Source organism: Corvus cornix, chromosome Z (assembly GCF_000738735.6).
Source record: "Corvus cornix cornix isolate S_Up_H32 chromosome Z, ASM73873v5, whole genome shotgun sequence".
Classification (NCBI taxonomy): Eukaryota; Metazoa; Chordata; class Aves; order Passeriformes; family Corvidae; genus Corvus; species Corvus cornix.
Genome location: NC_046357.1, coordinates 47606259 through 47630683, shown reverse-complemented (window position 1 = coordinate 47630683; position 24425 = coordinate 47606259). Strand labels below are relative to the sequence as shown.

Sequence of the window (24425 nt, the reverse complement as noted above, 5' to 3'; positions counted from 1 at the left end):
GAGGGGAGAGGTTTTGCCAAAATATACTCCCTCAGAGGTAGCTGCTTGCTGTAATCACACATCATTTATTGAGCATGAAAGACAGTCTGATACAGGCCGGGTGCAATGACCTTGCAATTCATTTCACTTTTCTTTGTCACAGACAAGACACAGCTGGGTCAGACTGAGGTTCTTACCCGCTATCTGACCAATATGTGCTTTTCCCCCCCTCGCCTAGCATTAGTTTTCCTTATACAAACCAATTAGGAGAAATTCCTCTTCAGAAGTTAGCAGGTCAGACAGAGTGCAGGTGTTTACACTGACCCAACTCAACTGCTCTCTGCTGAATCTGTCCAGAGCACTATCCAGCATGTCGATGGTCTCCAGACACCATAGGCACCTTGCAGACCTTGCCTGTGTTTGCCCAGAGTGGAAGGGGAGACCACCAGGACTTCTCCCAGAGATGTTCCAAATACTGCTTGTCCTTGCATGATGCATCATGGCATTTATCAGCCTGGTCCAGCAGAAAAATAGTGTTGAGGGTTTTTTCGGATAGCATTTCGGGAGCATTTTAGTGCACCAGCCTGAGTTTCTCATTACTGGAATGTACAGGCCTTACTAAATATGTCTGTGAAATTCCATGTACCAGACGGTTTTCCTGAGTTTTAACAGGTTCATTAGTTTTGTGACAAACAACATTACCACATATAAGATATTTATACAGAATAAGATGGAACACATATAAAAGTATTAACCTTATTAGGCAGCTCCATGTTTTAGATGCTGCCCAGTGACTGAGTTCTTCTCTTATCTGCAGGTCCTTTTGTTTAAGTAATTAGAGTATTTTGTTGACATTAAAAGGCTTGGAGGCTTGAATATCTTAAAAAGTTTTAAATTAAACATTCACCTCCTTCCACTGCACCCAAATTCCCTTTCAGTCTTCTCATAGCATACCTCCCTGGAAACTTGACTGATTTCATTGAACTCTAGACAACCAGGATAAGTATATTGTTGACACATAAGCAGATAAGATGATGTGGGCAAATTTTGGCAGGTGACCATCTAGTGACATGACAAATGCACTGCTTTCAAGCCATGTGCCATAAACCAGCATGAATGCACTGCCTTTTTTTTAATCCATAGCACACATGGGACTGTTAAGAGATCTATTCTTATTAAAAAATATGCCGTAGGTAGTAAGCATGGATTTCTTTTGTTAATGGGTTTACCTGCAGAAAGTCACTAAGTCTTAGTGCACATAGTTGCTGAGGATTGGAATGTATATTCGTTCAGTAGACTCTGAGTACTCCTGTGGCAAATATTCCTTTGTTCCAGCTATACTGTAATTTTTTATTTTTGCTTTATTTCTCCTAATTGATATTCAGACAGTGCTCACTGTTATTTTCACAGGAAAGCAATGCATTATTTCATTTTAGCTAATCAGATCTTCTCCATTTGTTATTCTTTTCTCTTTGTATTTTATAGAGCAACAATATGTTTTACATGTGCTTGCCTGACCTCTTGCTTTGAGATAAAAAAATTCATAGAGCAAAATGCAGACCAAGAATTTTTCCTCATAAATGAAATGAAAGCAAAATATTCACCGCTGTAGTACTTCTACAAATCAAAGGGTAGGAGAATGATTTAGGATTCTCTCTGATGAAAAAAAGAAAAAAAGACTATAGAGTGCTAAGAGTCCTGGATACAGACACAGAAAGCAAAGGCAAACAAGGTAAGAAAAATGTTGTGTATGCCCCAAGTCTTTGCAACATTTACTCCCAGGCACTTGGGATGCTGTTAAACAATAACACCTTTTAATGCGTTTACAAGAGCAAAAGGAGACAATCTTCAATACTAGTAGAGCCATCCAAGAACTTTTGAGTTCCCCACTGAGCTGGGATGCAGCCAGTTTAAGAAAGGGTTCCCACAGGCGCCACGTGGTGGATGTGGCAGAACTCAGCCTATAGGTTCCTACTGAGTCCATTCTGTATTTCATAACACTTAAGGTCATGCAAAGAGATATCATGCTCAAGGAGCTGGGAAAACAAATTCAAATTGATATAATATGGCTCGGGAAAATCAGCTCATGAAACCCAAATCTGACATTAGTTTTTGGACTTCCCATTACTCTGGGAATTAGAATGTAACAGTTTTCTTCATAGCCTTTAGGCCATCAATTAAGGAAGTCTTTGAGATTTTTACTATTTGCACAACATAAAACATATAAAGTTTACCTTTTTTCCCATGGTGCCCAATGAGAAAATGATGGCACTGGTTTCCAAACTGAACTTTAATATCAACAAACTAAATACTGATTCACAGGCACTGCTGGTGTAAATGTCCTGAAGTTCAGTCCATGTCAACTCATAGTGCTTCTTAGAGAAAAACTTATTAAAAATTCTATTTCTAGCTGCTTTCTGGTGAGCAAGCTTATTAGTTTCATCAATGAAGCTTTAGACTCCAGTACTTCTCTTCATCTCTGTTTCAGCTCATACATCAATAGACCTTCTGGAATGTATGCTGTGAAGACATATAAGGCTGGTGAGAATCCTCTTCCAGCATCAAAGCTGGCTAACAGCTCTCAAACAAATGAGAGCCCCTGCACATAAATGGAATTCCTGTGAATTTTTTAAACATGGAAATACTTTTTTTTTTTTTGATTTGTCATCTTCAAGGAGCTATCTGCTTTCTTTCTCGTACTATTGGAGTTTCCTGTTGCTGCAGCTCACTTTTCTTGCCACAGAAGAGAAATGTACCTAGCATAACACCCAATATTTTGTGGGTATTTCCCAGATTCCACACTGAAATGGACAGTTGCCACCCAAACAATTGCTCAGTTAACAGCAAAAACTGCAAATCATCATAGTTCTTCCATTTATACAAACAAAAGTCACATTATAAGACACTGTACGTGCATTAAGCTCTCTCTTCTTACATATTTTCAGGGCAAAGGGGTCTTTGCTATCAGGCATTCAGAAATTCAACAGGTTCTTCAACTTTTTTAATTCTTTTTGTTGCAAATACAGTATAAGATGACACAAAAAGTTTCAAGCCTAATGAGTTACATTATTAAAAACCCAGTGCTTAACATTCCCTCTTTGTGCACAAACTTTTTTAGTTCTTTTTCATTTTAATCATGATTTATAAACTGGAGTTTCACAATCCAGCTGGTAGCATTTGGTATCCATTCCAGAGCAGTAGTTGAATGGAGAGCAGCCCAGCTGTAGCAGAAGATGTTATTGTTTTTTCCAGCTGGTCCCAAACTTGACAATGGCACTGGCTGCAGAATAATGCAGATATAGTGACAGTTACTGAAAGATCAGAAGAAAGGAGGGAAAAAAGAATCACAAAGGAGGTTCAAAATTGATTGCACAAAACTCTGTAAAAATTTATATTCTTGAAATCCAAATTTAGCATAACGAAACAGTTTTGATAAATCATGGGTGGCCCGTATTGCATCATCATGGAGTGTAGAATGTTATGATTCTATTCTCCAGGTATTTTTCATTAATTTTACAAACTATTCTGTTTTGCAGAGTTATTTCCTGCCTTCAGGTTTACATTGCATATAAGAACCTTCTAAGAAACAGGCTGGATTTTTCCCTAGAATTTTCTAACCCATCAGATTCCCATAAGTAGATGGGTGGGAGGTCAGCCATCACTTTCGGCCTGGATTTCAGTCATGCTACTGGCATCAGATCCATCCTGAAAGAGTAGAGAAGGGAATCTGATGTCCAGAGGAAACCACAAGCATCTTCCAAAGAAGTGATGGAGGGAATGAGATGCTTGGATGCAACACTGGACACTCATTGTGTACTCACTGTAGTCACTGTACTCATTGTGATACACAGCATGTGCAGACCACAACATAAATTCAATCAGAGTAGGGAAAAATGGACTGGGAATGTATCGAGATGATTATCAACAATTACAAGCATAATTTCTGTTCTTACTGCATTTCCATTTTCTTCAGTGAAAAGATGCTCTACTTCTGATGGGTGTTCTATAGCAAGTCATTTCACTGAGTTCTCTTTGCACCATCATCTGTGAAGATAACAGAAAATAAGGGCAAAGGAAAGATGAAGCTAGAAAACAACAATTCTAGGAAAATAATCTGTAAAATAGTATAAAGAGTGAAAGGAAAACAAAATGCACATTTAACAGAGCAAAATGTTGGAAGGCAGGGGGGGAGGATCATCATATTGTCCCAGGTGTTGCTAAGGACTTTTCCCTCTGTCTTTAAATTTTCATATCAGTTTGCTTCAATAAATAGAATGAAAACCAAAAAATTTTAAGTTTTAAAAATTGACCTGTGCATATTGTCAGATAGGAGACAGATGAACATAAGGCAGTGCCATGAACCAGAAGTTTCTTGAGGTCCATTCCACCTCCATCTCCTACAATCCCATGATAAGGCAGAATGTTATCAGAGACAGATACCTAACTGACAAAAGTAACTGATCATGTAGAACAAATGTGAGAGACAAAATCATTTTTTAAAGAATTCTTAAGAAAATACTGTACAGGATTTATATTGTGACAGAATGATCTAAGTGATTTTGGTTTATGTTTCAGGATTACTATTTGCTTCACGTGAACTGGAACACTTGTTTCTGTTGGATGCTTCCCTTTTAAAAAAATCCCCTGCAGCTTCTTTTTCAGATATAAATAAAACTGAAAAAATATGTGAAGTGTGGGTGAAGGAGGAAAAACAACAGATCCAGACTCCCTGGTACCATTCAGCGGCAGAAGATGCCAAACACAACAAGTAAGTTTTACAAGCATTACCAAATAGTCACCTTTCTCATGAAAACTCTGAGGCAAGAAAAGATGACAGTTTAATTCTGTGTCTCTTGATAAGCACTTTTCAACAATCCATAAAATGTGGGTATCTCCAATGTAATGAGAGAAAATCAGTGCTTGCTCTTGCATTTATAGCTACAGTCTAAAACCGAGCATACCCAGCAGAAGTTATGTAGGTCTAGTATTAAGAGATAGTACCTTGCCACCTGGAATGAAGGAAGTGACCCAATCTGTTCCCTATTCTAAGGCCACATATACAGAGACCACTCATGAAAAACATTGTTCAAAATACTGTGCAGTGTCTCTTGAAAGAGTTGGTTCATATATCATTAACACTGCACATATTAGAAAGTTTTCTTATTATCTGCCCAAAACTTTCCCCTATGCAAATTAAACTTTACTTCTTGCCACATTATGAGGGAGATGCAAGATTGCTCACCACTGCTTTTCTTTACACCATTCTTTAAAACATCTCATATATTAGATTAATATCACATCCTTCATTTCTTTCTCAGATTTTCCTCAGAGATCATGTTATTTAATTTTTTATCCTTTTTGTTGCTGTTCCTTGAAGTACTTTAAGTTAGTCTACATCTTTCTTGCTATCCTCTGCAGACACACAAGATTCTTGGCCTGGGGCCTAAACATTAAGTAAAAAAAAATCTTTTTCTCATGCCTTATGAAAATGCTTCTGTTAATAACCCCATAATGAAAGTCACCTATTTTGCGGATGATGTTTTGTTTTCTTACTGGTTAGTTCTTGTTTTGCTCTGTGTATTTCATATTTGCTTCCTGATTGATACATTTTTTTAAATTCTGGCAAACAATTTTCAAGTTCTTTAATTTAAGAATTTAATCCTTTTTCATAAGTGCAAAGTTATTAAGCCCGAATCTGTTTCATCAACTAAATCACATTTGAAGGACTGACCAAGACCTGTGCTATCACCTTTATATCATCTTGGCATTTTGGCTGTGAAGCATTGGCTATTCCTTTTTGATACAGCTTCTTGACTCCCTGTTGTGGTAGATGGATGAGACAACAACTTCCCGCCAGTTTCAGATAGCTATTCTGGGAAGCAGATGTGTATTTGAAAATGCATATTATGGTAATTTCACAAAGCTATAAAGGGAAATTATGTTTCTAAAGACAAAAACTACTTAGGGTTTTGGTTCAGTACAATGCAATGGCTTGATCCAGTAGATTTGTATTTCTCAATATTGCAAGTCATTTCTAACTCCTTTTTCCATTTGTATATTCCTCATCTTCTTGGATGGACAACGCGAGATGTATTTTTCACCTGTCTAAGAGGTGCACGGATTTTATTACATTTTTCTGTAGTGCATCTTTGTGACTTTTGTAACCCACTTTGTAAGAAGGCCAAAGACAGGCTCCAGTCACGTTACTTTCACAGTAAATTTTGATGCACATAGTTCTCTGCCAGTGTAGCTATTTGATCAACACAGAGAAATGGTAATCCCTGTACAGTTGAGGTTGGAATTTACCACCAGAGGGAGTCTACCTAGCTCCACATGTAGAACAAAATACACTCTGATTTCACAACTTCAGGCCATAGATTTTACAAGAAAGTCTGAGAATACAAAATATAATAACATGAGTGGCAACCTTGAAGTATGTTCTGAATATAAACTGTTACCAAGTGTAGTTTAAACACCTGTGTTAGAAAAGGAAGTTGACGTATCTTAAATTACTGAACTAATGAAGTAACCTGCAGCTTTGACATAAATGTCTAATAAAAATGAAAGCCAACACATTGCTTTTCTTTGAGAAAGAATAATATAAGATCCTTTGACTGGGACCAATGAATTTTTCCAGAAGTAACATGCTCATCTAAAATAATAGGTTCCATGTCAACATACAGACTTAGCAAAAAGAAATATATTGTGGGAAATAGCTTAGAGGTATTATAAGAGAACAAAAAGGTCACTAGCACAAAATAGAATTTTCTTCCCTTTTTTGTACTCTGGTTAAAACATAGTATGGGAATTTCCTAATGCTGATGGTTTATGTTCTTAACATAAGAGAAGTGGCTTTGAAACAACATTTGCTCTCTAAACCAGAAAACTCGTAATTCTCATCATTCTGAAGGCATAATTACAAATCCACTAATATTTTCCATTTGATTTTTTTTTAATATTCTAACACTTAGATCTAATAAGCAGCACAATGTCAGCATTTAAGTATTCTATCTATCAGAACATCAGAGATGACTATGATTTCCTGTTTAAAAGGCTGAAGTAAAAATGTATAAGCCTCTAAAAAAATTGAATGAATTTATCCTGTGTAACATTCAAAGAGGTTACATTGACAATGACCTTAGCTCTGCATGTATAAGTTGTTCAGATCATATCAAAAGATGTGTTACATATTTTTTAATTCTACCCTGAATCCCACACTGTATATGCAAAAACTAAGTAAATAATCATATCTTTATATGCCTCCCTGTGTTCTCATTGGGACCTTTCAAGGCACCTCCTGAATGCTCCAGCTGTACCCTCAGTATGCCATAAATACAGGTGTGAGAATTCATGGCACCTCAAGATACACCACTCCTCCTCAATCCCCATCCACTCATCTCTGCTGGAGGATCTTGGGTATGTGAAGCAAATTTTTAGATAACAAAACATGAAACCAGTGTCACTGCATGTGTATGCAAAACAGAGTTGTATGCACTGCCTTTCTAAGTATGCTGCTGACAAAACTTAGACAAATGTAGGACCAGAGCAACAGCCACAACAAATAAAATTATGGTCTTATCCCAACCACTAAAAACATTTTTCTCTGAAATGAATATAGGGTAAATCTTCCAAATTTCAACAACTGGATCATTTATATTTTAAAACTTGAAGACTAATTAACCTTACAATTATTTAAGTTGGTTTTGCTGAGGCCGAAACTACACCATATGAATGTCTAAGCTTTTCTGAAAGTTTCAACTACTATGCCTAGATCCTGATTTTAGTACTGAGCCAGATCTATTTAAGTTTTAGAGATCTAAAGGTACTGCAACTGAACAACAGTTCAATCATGAGGTATGACCTAATAAATACTCTCTAAACACAAATCTTGATCCTTAACAATTGTTCCAAGATCATAATGTTTTGTTCACCTCTACTCATGTGTGCTATTCATTACTTTTTTGCCATACAAGAACTATATAATACTCTTAGTCTTGTGTCTGTCACCACGTACAAGTGGGAGTTGTTTTCACCTGAGACAAAATCAGTCAGGCTTTTTGGACTGCAAACCCAGCTGGATCCTGCCTGGGCTGCCAAAATCACTTCTGACTGTGACTCTCAACTGTCTGGTTCAGCCAACAATAACCTCCCATAGGACAGGGCAACAAAAACCAGAGCACAAGTGCATCCTCTCCTAACACAGTAGAAACTGGGCTGAGCCAGGTGACACATTTGCCCAAAGTAGGTACTGCTTCCAGTCCATGCCTTGAACTGCTGGTTGCCACCATGAGATCCCCAGCACGTGGATCTTATTTGTTTGACCATTCGTGTGATGGCTTCCAACAGCGATCATGCCCACTGGCACAGCGGGCAGGTCCACTGAGACGAGTGGCCAGAGACAGCTCCCAGGCGAGCAGCTGGGGAAACAGCTTTGTAGCACCGCAGATCTCAACACCTCTTGGCAAAAAAGGCTTCAAAACAGTACATATTTTGTAGTAACTCAGTTGGTCTATGAAGAGGAAGATGTATATGTTTCTTGGAAGAAGGTATTCAAAATACTTCAAGGATTTAAAATATATTAAAATAATTAATTTCATGGACTGGTTGTGTTTGCTGTTCTGGATAAATCTCCCTGTCAGCTGTTTCTGATCTATATTCCCAGAATCAGGCAGGAAGTGGGAGGCTGCTCTTCCTTCTTCCATTTTAATCTTAGAATGGCAAAAAAAGGAGGAACTGAGACATCAGTTCACTATCTTTATATTATTGTGCCAGTACACTAGCAACCACAGGAAGAGACCTTAGAGATCTCCTGGACAAACATTTTTTGTTTTAACTAAATATTTTTATTTTTCTCAAATATTTACGTTTGTTTCTCTTTCGGCTTTGTATATATATACACATACATATATATATCTATATAGTATACACACTGATAGAGGTACATTGATAGACGTATTTTGTATACCAAAAGTATATATAAATATTTAGAGACTGAATATACTTAGTGTGTGCATACATATATATATATATATATATACACTAAAATGAGAATATGTATTTTCTCTATACACTACAAATATAGACTATACACTACATGCAAGTACTTTGCTTGTATGCAGTGATATGTATTTACCTCCCCACCCTTTTGCACTCTATGTATTGGTTTATAGTGGCTTTTTCCATTTGGATATGCATATTTTGTAAAAGACTTAAGGTCAAAGCTGCAAAAGGTAAAATGTAGCTTGTGTCAAAGCAGACATCTACCTCAGTTACGCAAGGAAAGGATCACAGGTACGGGAAGATTTTCTATAAATTTTCTGTATGGTCAATACAAAGAGGTACAAGAGACTGGGGGGGTGATCTAGAGTAAATTGGAATTTCTCTCTGAAGGTGTGTATCTCCTAACTAAATGGGAAACATTAAAATGAGGACGCTTAAATTACAGGAAATTCAGCAAAACCTCTTTACTATCTGTCTTTATCTGAAAGGGAAAATGTACCTAGGATAGAATGAGTTTCCTTATGGTGGTGTTGGGTTTTTTAAGGAGGACTGGTTAGTTGAAATTAAAACAATCCCACTATGTGCTACTCTGGAATACTCATGCTTAATTTTATTAGTATCACTTTCAGTTTACGCAAATATTATTCCTAAGCAGATGCAGAGATTTCATGAATTATCTTACTGGCGAATCATATTTGTAAACTCTATTATTGAAATGAGGATGGTTGACACCCTGTTTTTTGATATATGCAACACTGAATTAATCAATGGAAATAAAATACATTGTAGGATACAATGTAAAATAGATAAATAGATGATTAGAAAGGCACATGCACTTTTCTGTAGCTAAATTTGTAGGTTATGCAAGTCAAGCATTTTAAAAAGTCCCTTCTAAGATATCAATTTAATTTCAATGATCTGTTACAAAAGTTCCTGTCTCTTTATCAATGGATTTCTCCTATCTTATGACTGCATTCTCCCCTAAGGACTTCACTGAGCTCTTGAAGCTATTTTGTTATGAAGGAATTTGAAAATGTGTTTATTAACTTTAGACACTATGTTTATTGCTTTCTCAACACTCTCGAGAGATTAATCTTTTGGGGTTTTTTTTACTCTCTCTTTAGCATCTGTTAGCACTTGAAGTACGAGCTTGAAGGAAATAGATTTTTCAAAGCCCAAATTTACACCTCCAGAGGATAAAATTAGCCAGAGCATAGTGAAATAAAATTCGTCAAAGGAGAGTTATGTTGCAAAGCCAGAGTTTTGCTTAACATGTCTGAAAATATCTTAAAGAAAAGTAAATATATGTATTAGATACTGTATCAGCTCTAGTGGCAACCCTGCCAGATTCTTCTGCCTTGCTGTTCACTGGATGTTTGCAAGCTTTCCTAATCCTCTTTGGGAAAGCCATAATCAACATTAAATTGATGAACTAATTGTTATAACAGCCAGCGACAGTGCTATTTGGTGGAAATCAATTATGTTAGAAGTTTTCCATTTTTCCTACTTATCTTTTCCCTGGTCTGGCTATAATGCAGACAGATGCCCCAAGTCAGTTTATGGCAAAATTGTAAATGATGCAAATTACAGCTGCATTTGGGCTGTGAAACTCTGAAATAAAGCAAATTCTGCTTCATGCATATCCACTGTGCAGTTTTCAATGAAAAATTGTTTTCACATGCCTTTATCTTATATGTCTACAAAGTGGAAATAAAGGTCTCTGTGGATTGGAGGCTATACTCTGAAAAAAATGACTGGAGATATTTGAAACAAATTTTTCTGGTGCCTAGCTCTCATAATCCATGCAAATGCAAACATTTTGAGAGATATTTGTAAGTTGGAGTGTGTTTTTTGTTTTCTTTCGTTTTAGGGCTCTGGTTCTTTTAAAGCAGCAGCAGACATGTACCAGTGTGTCTGCAGGGGAGCAAAGAAATTTTTTCTCAGGCTAATTTTGGACTGAGTATTATTAATAGTATTTTGTCTCAGTTTAATTCTACAGTCACTTTATAATTTTTATTATGATAAATACTATAATCAGCCAGAAAGCTACATTTAAGATTAAGGCTCATTAACTTAGAGAGTTTATAATTTAGGATATGTGAATATGTTTTGCAGAATGAGATTTTCTCACCTAATCACAGTTGTTCTCAAGTCAAGCATCTACCTAAGTATAAGCATCCTCTCCTGGCAATGGAAATAGGCACTCATCATTAAATCCCTCCTAATGTAAGAGTTAAAGATGGGTAGGATGCCTGAGAAATCATCTATTTGTTTTTATTATCTCCTGCCACAGTCCAAACGAAACTGAATAGCTTTCATTAGATTGCTGCCTTTTAGCCAGCTGAAATTATGAGGTGTAAGCTGTATCCAAAGTGCATATGAAAAACCTAAGGGAGAACTGAAGTTCAGGATTTTGGAAGGAAGTGTTGGATATGCATGTTCTTAAAATTCCAACAGTGGTTTCAGAGAGCAGATTTCCATTCTCTTAATTTCTGCTTTAAAATCTAGGTGAATTATCTCAAATCAGCCGCACTCAGCAAGCTGAGAGGGACAAGCTATTTAAAAGCACTAAACACCTATATAAAACCAGATGCAACACCTCCCTCATTTTGTACATGGGTAATTTCAGCAAGGGAACAGATGAAAGCCAAAAAGCTGACCTTCCACAATCTCTTTGGAGACCCTCTTGGCAACTCACTAGCATTGACTTCAAAGTCATGAGAACATGTAAAACACATTGTGTCCAGTGTCTGGAATATAAATAACAAATACTGTTCCTTATCTGTCCCAAAGAACTAGTTGCAATGTCACCCTTGCCTTCTATACACATTTTATAAATGAATGAATTAACCAGCACTATAATTTAATGTTTTGAGAATGCAGACCTTTTAGAAAAATACTGTGATCAGTAAAACTTGCATATGTTCCTATGGTAACAACTGAAAACTCTCAGTCACCTTGTGATAGATCAAGACCCCCATTACTGCGATCCCACACCACAGGAGTAGGCTGGTGTATATGATTATCACAGCCTCTGCTTTGTGTCAAGCAAGCAGGGAAATAAGCTTCCTTCTCACAGGAAGCCAACTTGATGGAACAGTACAGTTCTCCCAAGGTTTATCATTATGAACTGGAGAGGTTATTACACTGTTTTTTTGCTGCATATTACTTTCATTTTCTTCCATGCTGCCACCTTCTCTACCCTTAGACTTCGGCCATGATTCTCCAATGAAGAAAAAATATGCAAAAAGCTTCCACTTCATTTACATTCTTCCCTACTCCCTCCTCAAATCTTCTAAATTAAGATTAGCTTAGGAATTGTAACACTTTGAAAGAGAAAGACAATGTAGACTTTCTTCATCTACCAAGTGATAACACAAAATAATTTTGAACTCTCATCTTAATAAGTCCTACACTAGATGGAGGTAGTACTGCTGGCTGATAGACATACAATGAGATGTAGATCTGGTTACAGGAATTTTTTTACAAAGTGCATGCTTTCAGCAGGTGATTTTTAAAAAATTCTTCTAGAAATGGACACTTGGAAATGAATTGTTGGTTTGTTTGTTCTTGTCGGTTTTGGTTTGATTTGGGTTTTTTTTCCCCCAGAAGTGTTATCATTATGGTTCTAACCTCAAAGTTCTCACTAGAGTAAATTTTCCCTGGAAAAATTAGATGAAATGGAATGGCAATGTTATATTCATCACTGAAGCAGTGATGGTAAGAGTTAGGAAGCATTGAGCATTTCCTAATGTAGTACCGGAAACTAGCTGCAGAGAAAGAGGATTACCTCTAACCCTGTCTCCCATCTGAGGAAAAGAAAATGATCCACAATTTAAGAAACGTGGAATCCATTAAAGAAAAATTCCAAAGATCAAGAAAACTTGCACAAATCAAGGCCTCTCTTAAATTAAAACTTTTCTTTAACGGGAGGAATTTTCCAGTGGCAACTTTTGATGCACCACACAAGGATAGCGCCAACTGACTTGTCTCTGACACTGTATGGAAGGTCCAGCCTCCTTTCCTCACTGTTCTCTTTTTCTTGTGTCATCCAGTTATGGATGAAAGAATTAAGACAACTCACAACATTAATATAAAGAGGTAGCTCTAAAAAAAGGTGTCAAAGAATATCCACTGAAATTAATTGATACAAACATAATTTGAACAACAGCTAAGATTGCACAGGAATCTTTTAATAGATCAATAGCTTCTAATGTTCTTATCTCTATCTGAAAGTACTAGCAAGTCAGAGAATACCAAAAGATGTATGTTGACTTCAGTGATTTAACATAAAAAACCTTGTAACAATTCACCCTGGATAAAATGAGTTAAAGCTGATTAATAAAATGCTTCAAATGCCTTGCATGGGACAAGCTACACACCTTACATGATTTTGTTATATTCTCTGGAAGCAGAAAAGTGGGTCAAGGCAGTTTATAGTTATAGAAGTGTATGAAATTGACTTAGTCATGGACCACAGGCTTGAAATTACATGATACAAAAATTTTACTGAGCTGTAACTGAACAAACGAAATTAGGTCAGGGAGATGAGATTAGCTCAGTTGGTCAGAGCATGGTGCTAATAACACCCAGGCTATGGGTTCAATACCCATACAGGCCGTTTACTTAGGAGTTGGACTTGATGATCCTTGTGGGCCTCTTCCAACTCAGAATATGTTGTGAATTTGCTGTGAAATAATTACTTGGCACTTAGGAACCCTTAGTTTCCTTTAATGAGATTAAGACTATGCTTCTCTCTGTGGACAAAAGCAGATGGTTGAAGAAGTGTTAGCTTCAGGCGAGTGCATATGATGCCTTTTCCAAGTATTGTCCCACCTTCGTCCATTCTGGGTCTCTTCTACTTTGGCAGGGGATGTCTCAGGTTTGGCACCTGCTAACAACATCCCGGTATTTGTTTCCAGCATGACTCCTGTATCAGAACACAACCAATGAGATTTGACAGACAGTTGTCAGGGAGCAAGCGTCTGAAGCCCAAATCAGGATCTCAGAGGCTACTGTGTCTTTTATCAAGCTGCAATGCCTGGATTATCTAATATCAGACGTGCAAAGTAAAACAAATGCTTTGCTGGAAGACATTCTCTCTCCTGTAAATCATAAACAGTGGAGGAAGCAGGTCAGTGTATATCACAGTAACCAAAGTTGCTTAGTTCTCACCTGCTGTTAGTGCTTATGAAGATGGAAAAAAGTACTTCAAATCATCTTACTGTTTTAGCAATGTAAACATACCCAGTTACTGCTAGTAGAGCTCTATATTTAGGTGTACAGGAATATTAGGTGAACTAGGGAACAGAAATTCCCATTCTGATATTTGCTAGAGGACAAGACTTGCCACTACTCCAAAAGCAAACAAAATATCTAAGTGATAGGAGAACGGTTTCTTTCATACATGTTAAAAATATTTTTCTGTAATAAATGAGAGCACTGACAACTCACCAGCAAACAAAGGCAACAGAAAAAAAAATTTTTTTAAGATGTGCAATTAAATACTCAGATGGAAAGACAGAACAAAAGAACAATCATCATGATCTGAAGTGTAAAGTTTATTTGTCTGAAAGGATGAGTGGGCACATGAATCAAATGCACAGATTCGGTAAATATTTGTGCTTTGTAATTTTTCTTAGGAAGGCAGACTCACTGAAAGTCCTTACTGATGTGAGCAAGTGCAGTCACCATAAAATAGAACTATATTCCTTTTTGAATATTTTATAAATTGGAAAAATAAAATCTCAAAAATGTATTTCATCTAATTCTAAGCACTCTGATGGTCGTTGTTCCCCCCCTGTATTTAGCCATTTTCTTGCAATACCTCTTAGTGAGGAAATATTCCTTTGGTATTTCTTGAACATTTATCTTTTATGACTGTTTCATATAAAGCTAATGAAATATTGTATGTTAATCTATTATAGAGTAGGAACTGGTTAGAAAACACAGTCAAAAGCTATTTTTCAGTGATTACAATTTTTATGGAAGGATGAATTGAATCAAAGTTGAATGAAGTGATCTGCCATAGGTCTAATATGATTTAATACTCTCACCAGTAATAGAAAGGGGAGAATGCATACCATAAGTGGTACTGAACAACTGTAGCTTAGTAAAAGAATTCAAACTCATCAAAACAAACTGAAGTAAATGTTGGTAAAAAGAAAGACAAAATTCAATAGTCTGACTAAATCACTTCACAGATACAAAATGAGGCCAATATCTGTCCTGAATATGATCACAAGCTGAACAAGCCCAGTGTCATGCTGCTGTAAAATCATACTTCATATGAGGATGTTTGACTAGTAGGATAATGACGGAATTTCTTTTCTGATCCTAGAGAGCAAAGCATTAAAGCAGTTTGTCTGCAGAAGTTTTGGGGTCTTCATCATTGGAGTTGTTGAAGAAAAGGTTTGACAAATATTTTCCAGCAAATGGACTAGATCATCTCCTGTGGCTCCTTCCAGATCCAAACCACAGGGGCTGACCTTGAGCTTGTATAATTCACTAACACTCTCTCTTCCAAAACAGCTACTTCTAAGTCATGAGTCATGATTTTCTTTCAGTTTCATTGATATTTCAGTCACTAAAATAACATGGTATTACAGTGGCTATTGCACTAGTACAATCCTAAAATAGAGTCAGTGAAGTAAGACTCTCTGAAAATCTGACATATTTGACTGTAAACCTTGATTCACATTGTTTAGAGCATATCCACCTTTATTTTGCATCTAATTTAATAGTTTTTTGACAGAGGGGCAGAAGGTAGTAAACGGTACCTTGCCTAAACCCAGATAACTTCTTGTAAATATTTCAAGGCTTCAGCACCTCTGTGACCTGAACCAGGGAAATGAGCCCTAATACTGTTGTACTGTTCATTTTAAAGCAATTTAAAATCAACAAGATTATACTCCTGAGTGAAACCTGATTCTGCATGAAAAAAAAGGAAGCTTTTTATTCTGTAAGTATTCCCAAGAGTGTTTACATAGAACACATTTTTGATTTCCATCTCTCCTCTTAAGTGCTGGACTAGGAAAGCTTGCAGAGCCCACAGATGCTGGGGGCAGAAGCAGGAGTGATACAGTGACAGTGTCATGCAGCAGATATATTGACTTGGAGAAACTACCTGCTGGTAGGCCAAAACCAGAAATTATCATTTTTGAAGGGTTCTCAATGGCTCCAAGGCTAATCAAGAAAGTGTGGGACCTGACAAGGGTTAATAAAGGGAAAGCAAGTGACACAACAGAGAGGGAAAGAAGTAAAAGCCTACTCCAAAAAAAGGGTGAGGGTAAGGCTAGTACTGTGATATTGGGGCTTCCTGCCTAGGTGACAAAACTGTTGAAATGTTAGGTATTCTAGAAAAAAACCCCAAATCCTAGTGATCTCAGTTAGGGCATTCAAATCAATAAGCACCTTAGGTTTAAATTTTTCCATCTCTGCTCAGTTCCTGTGTAATGGACATCACACCCTGAAGATAAAGTTCATCAGTGCTTGTGAAACACTTCAATCTGGCAGTGACAAACCTCAGAGAAATGCATGTGAGAAGACAAATCCTTTTGTCTTCATGTGGGAACCCAGAGTGCAGAGGATATTTCTCTGCCTGTTTTGAGGGGTTTCACCCCCCCACAGCTTTTGACTTCTGTCCGTGGAAAAAACTGCCTACTATTGGAAAAGAACTAGAAACTAAACTGGTGTGAATTAGGTGATAGACTACTATGTAAGATTGTCACAGGGTGAAAAATTTGGAGGTTTTGGGTTTGTTAATGTAGTAAATAGATAAAAGCAAAAACCATCAAAATGGAGGATTGTTGTTCTCCAAACCTTCTTCTTCTACTACTCCATATTCTGCAGTAAAAGTAGTTTGGGATGATTGGACAAAGAATTCTGCAGTTCCTGGCTGTGTTACTGAATAATTGGTAGAAAAGTAAAAATAATGTATGTTTTTAGTAACCATTGGTTGATTTACCTTTAAAAAGGCTGTTTAATCTTGATAATTTGGCTTTCTTCTGCATTCCTTGTTTTGTGCTATGTCTGGATCACGCTAGTGACTCTGATAAGACTTAATAAACAACTATCAAGAAGCAGTGAAGGCTGAGAGTCCCGTTTGTCTCTAGAACTCCTAGCAAGGACTTTAAAAACTCTATCCCATCAGGAGAGATTTGATTATGGCACAATCAGTGTCATCTTCAGAGTAGACTTGAATATAATAAACAAAGTATAGAGCTGTTGGGAAACAAGGAAAAACCACAACTGTGTAGTAAATGCTCCTTGGGAAGAGGGCTCCCGTAGAATGTTATCATGTAACCAGGTAATTAAAGCAGATACATGGCATATACACAAGGTCCACGTGTAAACCTAGCTTTGGTATTTTGACTTCTACTGTTCAGGTTCTTGACTTTGCAGCTTAATTCATATTCATCTCACACAGCATTACACAGGTGGATTTATTGGCTGCAAAGGAAGGGATGGGTGCAGTTTCCTTTAGGACACATGGGTAGCTTTCTCTTCCCATAGATTTTGACTTAGTAGCATGAGGTAGAGTTGACAGCTCCTATGTGTTTGTCGAATGACATACATGTTAATACACACACTGACAGGGACAAGGCTTGGCTTTAAATTGGGGTTTTGCTTTTTTCAGTAACACATCACAAACTCATATGTGATTGGCTTTTTGCAGTCACTCTAAATTTTCCTGCAGCATTAATTGTTTTCCAGTTTATTTCCTTGATTGCTTTTCTCTAATGTGAGTTATTTTTCCACATAGATTTACTAAACCAGTTTTTCGACCTTGAATCTAAATTAGTCAAAAATCCAGGACCTAGAGTTATCTTTGGGTTATTCCTCGACCTCTCTGACACATACACAAAAAAATACCTATAACAGATTTCTGTGGCCACAGATCTATTTAGACTCACTATAATTACAATATTACTTTGAATCAAAGAAGGTAAACTTCTCACATACGTTTCTTAACGAGCGACAAAAAGCAACCAAGCTAACTTAAGAGAGGGAATTGTGCGCATTTACTAGGGAAAGGGAAGGGGTTGAGGATGGGGATGGGGGACAGGACTGGGGAAGGGGTTTCTGAAGAGGCTGTGGAAGGGGCTGAGGATGTGGCAGGGGCTGGGAAGGGGCTGCGGCAGGGGCTGTGGATGTGGCGGGGGAAGGGGTTTGGGAAGGGGCTGCGGCAGGGGCTGTGGATGTGGCGGAAGGGGTTTGGGAAGGGGCTGCGGCAGGGCTGTGGATGTGGCGGGAGAAGGGGTTTGGGAAGGGGTTTGTGGCAGGGGCTGTGGATGGCGGGGAAGGGCGGGAAGGGGGAAGGGGTTTGGGAAGGGGCTGTGGATGTGGCGGGGGAAGGGGTTGGGAAGGGGTTTGGGAAAGGGCTGCGGCAGGGGCTGTGGATGTGGCGGGGAAGGGCGGGAAGGGTTTGGGAAGGGTTTGTGGCAGGGGCTGTGGATGTGGCGGGGGAAGGGCGGGAAAGGGGACGGCTGCCCCCGCCCCCGGCCCGGCCCCGGCCGCCGAAGGTCACGTCGCAGGCCGGGGGGCGGGCGGAGCGGTCCACGTGGAGCGGCGGGGCCGGGGCGGAGGGGAAGATGGCGGCGGAGCGGGAGCCCGCCGCCGCTGGGGGAGACGCGGCCCGCCGACCCTCCGAGGAGCTGGAGGACGGCGAGGACCGTCTTCACCAGTACCCTCGTGTCCACCCTGGAGGTGAGGGTAGTCCGCCCTCCGCAGTAGGCTCCGCTCCCGTGGTCGGCCTGCCGCCCGCCGGGCCCTTCCCTCCCCTACCGTCCTCCCCCTCCCCCTCTCCCCGTCAGGCCGCCGGTTCTTCGCTCCTGCCCGGCCCCCGAACTGCTGCCCGGGCCTCCGCCCCGCCGCAGCCTCTGCCGGCCCGGCCTTCGGCCGCGGCCCCACCGGCCCACCTCTGCTTCGGCTCCTCGGTGCTTCCCCTCACAGCGGGCAGGGGGCTTCTGCTGCCAAGAGAAACTCAAAACTCTTTTCTCCAAGTACCGCCGTTATCCCTTCTCGTACCCTCTTCTTGTGCTGCCGGGGAAATATTCCCACCTTTCCTCTTTCCAGTTTCTCTGAGGGGGTGTGTGTGTGTGTCCGTCTTAGGCTTTGAGTGGATTAATAACGACCCATTTTCTTTGTTTGGCCTCTTTCCGAAGCTTCACCCCATTCCGGTTTGCAAATCTAGCAGAAACTTACTTCTCTCTGAGGTTTCTTCCAAGGGAGCCGACGCAGTGCTGGGCTGCGGCGGCTGCTGGGACCTGCTGGGAAAGAAGCACGAAGCGACATGAGAAATGCTCATGTGTTCATTCTTTATAGTGGGAGCCTTTTTGGCAAGTTGTTGTGGTCACGTTCCACCTATGTGTTTTGCCAGTATCTTTTGGAAGAACTTTATTCTTCCTGTACGCAGATGCCCATTTAAAAAGAAAATTGTTCTGTTCCTCTTTTCCTGAAGAGTCTTCTGTCCCTGACCTTTACAGAAATAGGATTGGTGCATGCTTCTTTGGTTTTGCTCTGGCGGTTGCCTGTCCTTAACAAAAAGCCCTGCAGTATACAAAGAGGCTTTTAAATGTATTTTAAAGTCACTTGCCTTTTCTCAAGCTACTTTCTTTTTTTCTTTCTTTTTATAGATGCATATAGATGCAATCTTGGTAGAAAAAGATCAGTGGAAAAAATGCACTGAAGGAATAAGAAATGATGTGAACCTGCAGTTGACAAGAATTGCATGAGTAGACTTCTGTGCATCTCTGTGTGACACAGTGTGTATTACTGGAGTCTTGTTCAGTGCACTGAGAAAGACTGCAGTGTAACATAAACAATGTTTTTATTGATGTGGTCTAGAACTAAAACTGCAGGAGATAAGATAGATTTAGTGTCCAAATCACAGTTACCATGAGATAAAAAAGTTACTGAAACTCCTCTAACTGCAAACATTGGCAAAGAAATAGGCTTTGTATCAGTTGTTTTGGCTGACAATTCCACTTTGCTGCTTTGTTTATGTACACAGTCTGTTTGGAATGGAGTCTCTAAGTAGAAAGGGGAAGCCTCTTTGCTTAAAGAGAAGCTTTTAAAAGCTGTGTCAGTAAGCTTTTTTGACATTAGCATTTAGGGCAGTGCCTTAATCTTGTGATTTTCCTGCAAGTGTGGAAGGAAGAGGTCATGAAAGTTGACTTTGGACTTCTTACTAGCTTGAGCAAAGACTGATGGATTCAGTGTATAGGGTACCGTAGTCCAGAGAAGAATGATTATCTCATGATGTGGGCCTAGTTAAACTTTTGTCTTGAGTGTTAGTTTAATCTGTAAATGTTCATGGAGGAACTGATTATAAATGGTAGTGGGAGTTGTATAGTAACAAGAGAATGGTGTCATGCTTTTTGTAGTTAAAAAAGTAGGTGAGAGTGTGGCAAAAGACACTGTGGTCCAAAGCCAACTTACATGAAGGCTTTGGTACTTTGAAAGGGTTCCCAACTGGTTTATCTTGGAGCTGTCCATTTGTGTTTAGCATGATTAATTTCAGTCCCTTCCTATTTTATCTTGCTTTCTCTTTGCAGTTCACAAAATGTGTGCTGAGCCTTTCCTGCCTATAATTTGATTGTGCAGTGGAAAATCTGTATGGTTTGTAATAGGTCTTTCAAATAGCTTCCATATTAACAAAGTCTCCATTTAGAAAACACACGCTAAGTTTCTTTTGGCAAAATATGCATTCAGTGTACGTTATAAATGGGAAGCATGTAGTGCTTAAATACGGAAAGGCTTAGTTACTTCAGTGGCTTCAAATGGAGAACATTTTTTATTTCAAGTTGAATTCTCTGATGTGAAGAAAAAATAAGATGGAGTTTTAACTTTCTCTGTGCATGTTGTAAAAAAGTTAATGTCTTGAACTGAGCTCTCTTAATTGTAGAAAATAAAACATTAGAAAGAGCTCACTGAGCTGTAACACCTGGGGTTTCTGGGGTACAGTGGAAACACATTTTAGGACTTGAAAATTTGCTGTGTGGCAGAGAATGAGAACTCTTCCTTTCTGTCATCTTAGAACACCTATGAACTGGGAATCAGGTTGGGCAGCAACTTGCCTCAGCTGATGGGATGCTCATTTCCTTGTCAGATATCCACAGTGCCTATGAGTAGTAGAATGAGAATGATTATTTTGTTTTCATTGTGCCAACTGTATTGTGAGTCTGGACAACTGCTTTTTAAATTCATGGTTGCTCAAGAGGTTTCTCTTTAGCTGCCAGAGTAGCTTTCATTAGTGAGAACAGCCAGGATGAATCATGTAGATAGTTTAAGCCAAAATTGCATTTACAGTGATATTCAGTGGTGAATTCCATGTGAATAATATTGCTGGTTGTTATGTATATCTGCTGATTGGCATATACAATGCTCTCCTAGGTACCAGGTTTTTGTAGCTCAAGGCCTTCTTGAGGCCTAGGTAGACTTATCTACTTGCTAAAATTTCAAGTGCATGGATTTTAACAGGGTTTTGGTCGGTTGTTTTTTTTGTTGTTGTTGTTGGGTTGTTTTTTTTAAAGAGTGTGCATGGTTTGCACAGCAAGAAGTTCTGGAAGTTAGCTGTGCATTATGAGAAGAATCACTCCCTGTTAAAAGTTTAATCAACAAACTGCTAATTTGCTCTCTGTGTCCTCTGCTCCCTTTAGAAGGGACCCCAAACAACTGTATGAAAGTCAAATTTGATGACATGTATGATAAGATATATATTAGATTTTCTGAAAAAATGGTATTTTCACTGTTACTCTCTTTTCACTGTTTCTGCCTTCTTCCTCCTTCATGCACCAGTCTGGGTCTCTGTCACCTTCCTCATTTATGTTGTACCATTTCTAATTTCATTTTCCCTAAACTTCTCCCTTATTTCTATATTGCCAGTCTGTCTTTCGTGAAGCAGGTCCCATGTGACCACAGGAACCAAGGATGCCACCTACTCCTTCACACAGTATTTGTATTCCCTTACTCCTGTTTGTTGGCATTTTGGTTTTGGTTTTTTTTTTTTTAATGGAAAAATACGTGGAGGAACTTGAAAACAATCAGTGAGCAGTAGATGTGGTAATTTATCAAGGGCTTTATTTATTTATAATTTATTTAGGGCAGGGTGTGTAATAATTTCATTGCCAGTTGATCAGTTTATGTCAAAGATCTGCAATATGCATTTGGTTTTTGCACATAAGGCAAAACACTAGATAGCTACAGAAGTCCAGATGGCTTTAATGGTATCCATTCAGTTGAACAGTGGCCATTACAGAGAAAGCACTAAAGATCCCACTGGAATATCTGAGAGGAAAACACTAAGTCCTTCACTACTGTACTATACCTTTGCAGAAAGCTAAGTCTGTATCCAAGATTAATTGATGTAATTCTACTGAAAATGTGCTTGATGTTAAATCCAGGCTGTAATGGAAGTATGTGGAAGTTCATTCCAGTGTGGCTGCTTGTGTCATCTTTCTTTCTGCTGCAAATGATACTGTCCTACCATTGAGTCTATTCTCTCTGCCCACGCTGTGATCTATGAGCTCCTGTAACCCCATTTCAGACAATGAGCTGGGTTAACCTGAACAACTAGAATATTATGATGGCCACCTTTGGTCAGCCCACTGTGTTTTGACTGAGGGAAGCTAGGAGGGGTTCATGCAAGCAGAACTAGTTTGGGGGGTACCCTACTATTAAGAGAAGGGAGGATGTCCAAATATCTGGAGCTATAATTTCAGCCAGCAGAAAGTGCAAGATCTTTTCCTTGTTTCTTCATCAGTCAGAGCTGTAAAATACTTGGTTATTTCCTTCAAATTTAATGAACAATAAAAGAACAGAAAATTGAGCTTGTTATTGACATTGTAAGTTGGAATGGGCCCATGGGCGTCTTACCAGAAACTTGTTTTCAAGAAAGACGAGGCAGGATCCTGACTATCCTACATATCTGGATGTCCTGGCCCTTGACTATCTTGGTTATTGGAGGCTGCACCAAACTTTCAGCTCAGGACTTGTTCAGAAATTTCACAGCTGTGTACATTTCGGGAAATTGATGTGTTTGTGACATTTTGTGAATCCTTGACATCAAGTAAATTTAAAGTTTCTGAACAGCTATGCTGTCTGTCTCTGTCTAGGCCATGAGGTTTTTGTTAGTTTCATCTCCGTTTCTTGTCTGATACAGAGATTTTCACTGCACTAACTACTACCTCCTTTGACAGCCACTTTCACTGGCCATTTTAGCTGTACTTTGTAGAGATAAAACACAAAGTTGAGGTCCTGTCAGATCCATAGAAGACTGTAACTGAAATAGCTTAATATGTTGTGTTCATGCATGGGTGCTTTTTTGGTTTTTGAGAGGCTGAATAGCACTCTATGACCCACTGGCTGTGCAAAATAATCAGATTGTTAGAAATTATTTACTCTAGTTTTTGATACATCAGGGCTGTGCCTTGCTGGGTTTTCATAGTTCCCTTAGGACTATGTCCATTTCAAAGAGAAGAAACTATACTTCATTGCAAAACTCTTAAGCTGATGCAGTATTCAGACCGTGAACAGTTTTTAAGAAGCTTCTACACACTGTTCTTTTCTTATAAAGTCACAACCATTTGTGAATATATTTAACCCCATTCTTAATTTATCTTGTCTGAGAACACAGCTGTTTAACAGGACCAAAGAGCCACAGAGAGATTAATAGACCAGTAGATACCTTATTCACCTGTCAGCTTGTTGAAGTTTATTTCCATCTGACATTCATGGCTCACCTTGGCATGGTAGAGAAGAACTGGAAGGGTAAAAATTAGAGGACCAGTGGACAGAGATGAAGAGAATTTAATGGGTAGAGTAAAAGTTGCATATGCAAGCAATATAATGAATTTATTCACCCCTTCTGTGGGCAGGCCCATGCTTAGCCATCTTCAGGAAGACAGGAATGTAATGGTGACTTAGACAAATGCTGTAACTCCAAACATCCTCTCTGTCCTTCTTCTTCCCCATAGCTTTGCTGAGCACATTTTTACAAGGTATGGGATATCCCTCTGGTCAGCTTTGCTTTTCAGATTTCTGAGGTGCCCATAAGGTCTGAGTCCTTGCATTTTCCTTGTATTCTCATATGGAATTTGGAGAACACTGCTGGTAACTGCTCTGCTAACTACAGCTGTGAAGCCTGGTATCTAGTGCAGAAATACTGGCTTTCTTTAACAGTGCGATTGGACAGGATCTTTCCCAGCTCAGTAACAGAGACTTGGTGGCATGTATTTATAGCCAGTCCTAGAGGAATCTGTTTCTTTCTTCAAAGTGGATATAACTCTGTATTGACCTTTGGTTAACTTGTAACTTTAGGCATGCAGCTGTTTGCCATGGGTTGATCAGGTTTAAGTGTTTAAAGTGAATATTGTGTCTGATAGAATTTAATGTTGTGATTAGAAGCCAGGTACCACCAAAAATAACCATTAGTAACCAAAATA

General features: G+C 38.8%; 1 protein-coding gene and 1 long non-coding RNA gene across 3 annotated transcripts in view; one reads left to right on the top strand and one right to left on the bottom strand.

Moving 5' to 3' along the window:
• Window positions 1–1578: 1578 nt before the first annotated feature.
• LOC109144860 lies at window positions 1579–19358 on the bottom strand. 2 transcript variants are annotated; one of them, XR_002045852.3, is made up of 3 exons: window positions 18900–19358; window positions 3933–4023; window positions 1579–3290 (listed from the first exon to the last, which is right to left on the bottom strand). It is a non-coding gene; the product is annotated as an uncharacterized LOC109144860 (long non-coding RNA). The 2 variants fall into 2 exon arrangements; XR_002045853.3 differs by having other exon boundaries at window positions 1579–3259.
• The window catches only part of SNX2 (sorting nexin 2), a 32672-nt gene continuing 26797 nt past the window's right edge, over window positions 18551–24425 (top strand). Inside the window, 2 exon segments of the mRNA XM_039566968.1 lie at window positions 18551–18653; window positions 18655–18687. Of these exon segments, the coding sequence (XP_039422902.1) occupies window positions 18573–18653; window positions 18655–18687 (114 nt within the window). The 5' untranslated portion in view covers window positions 18551–18572.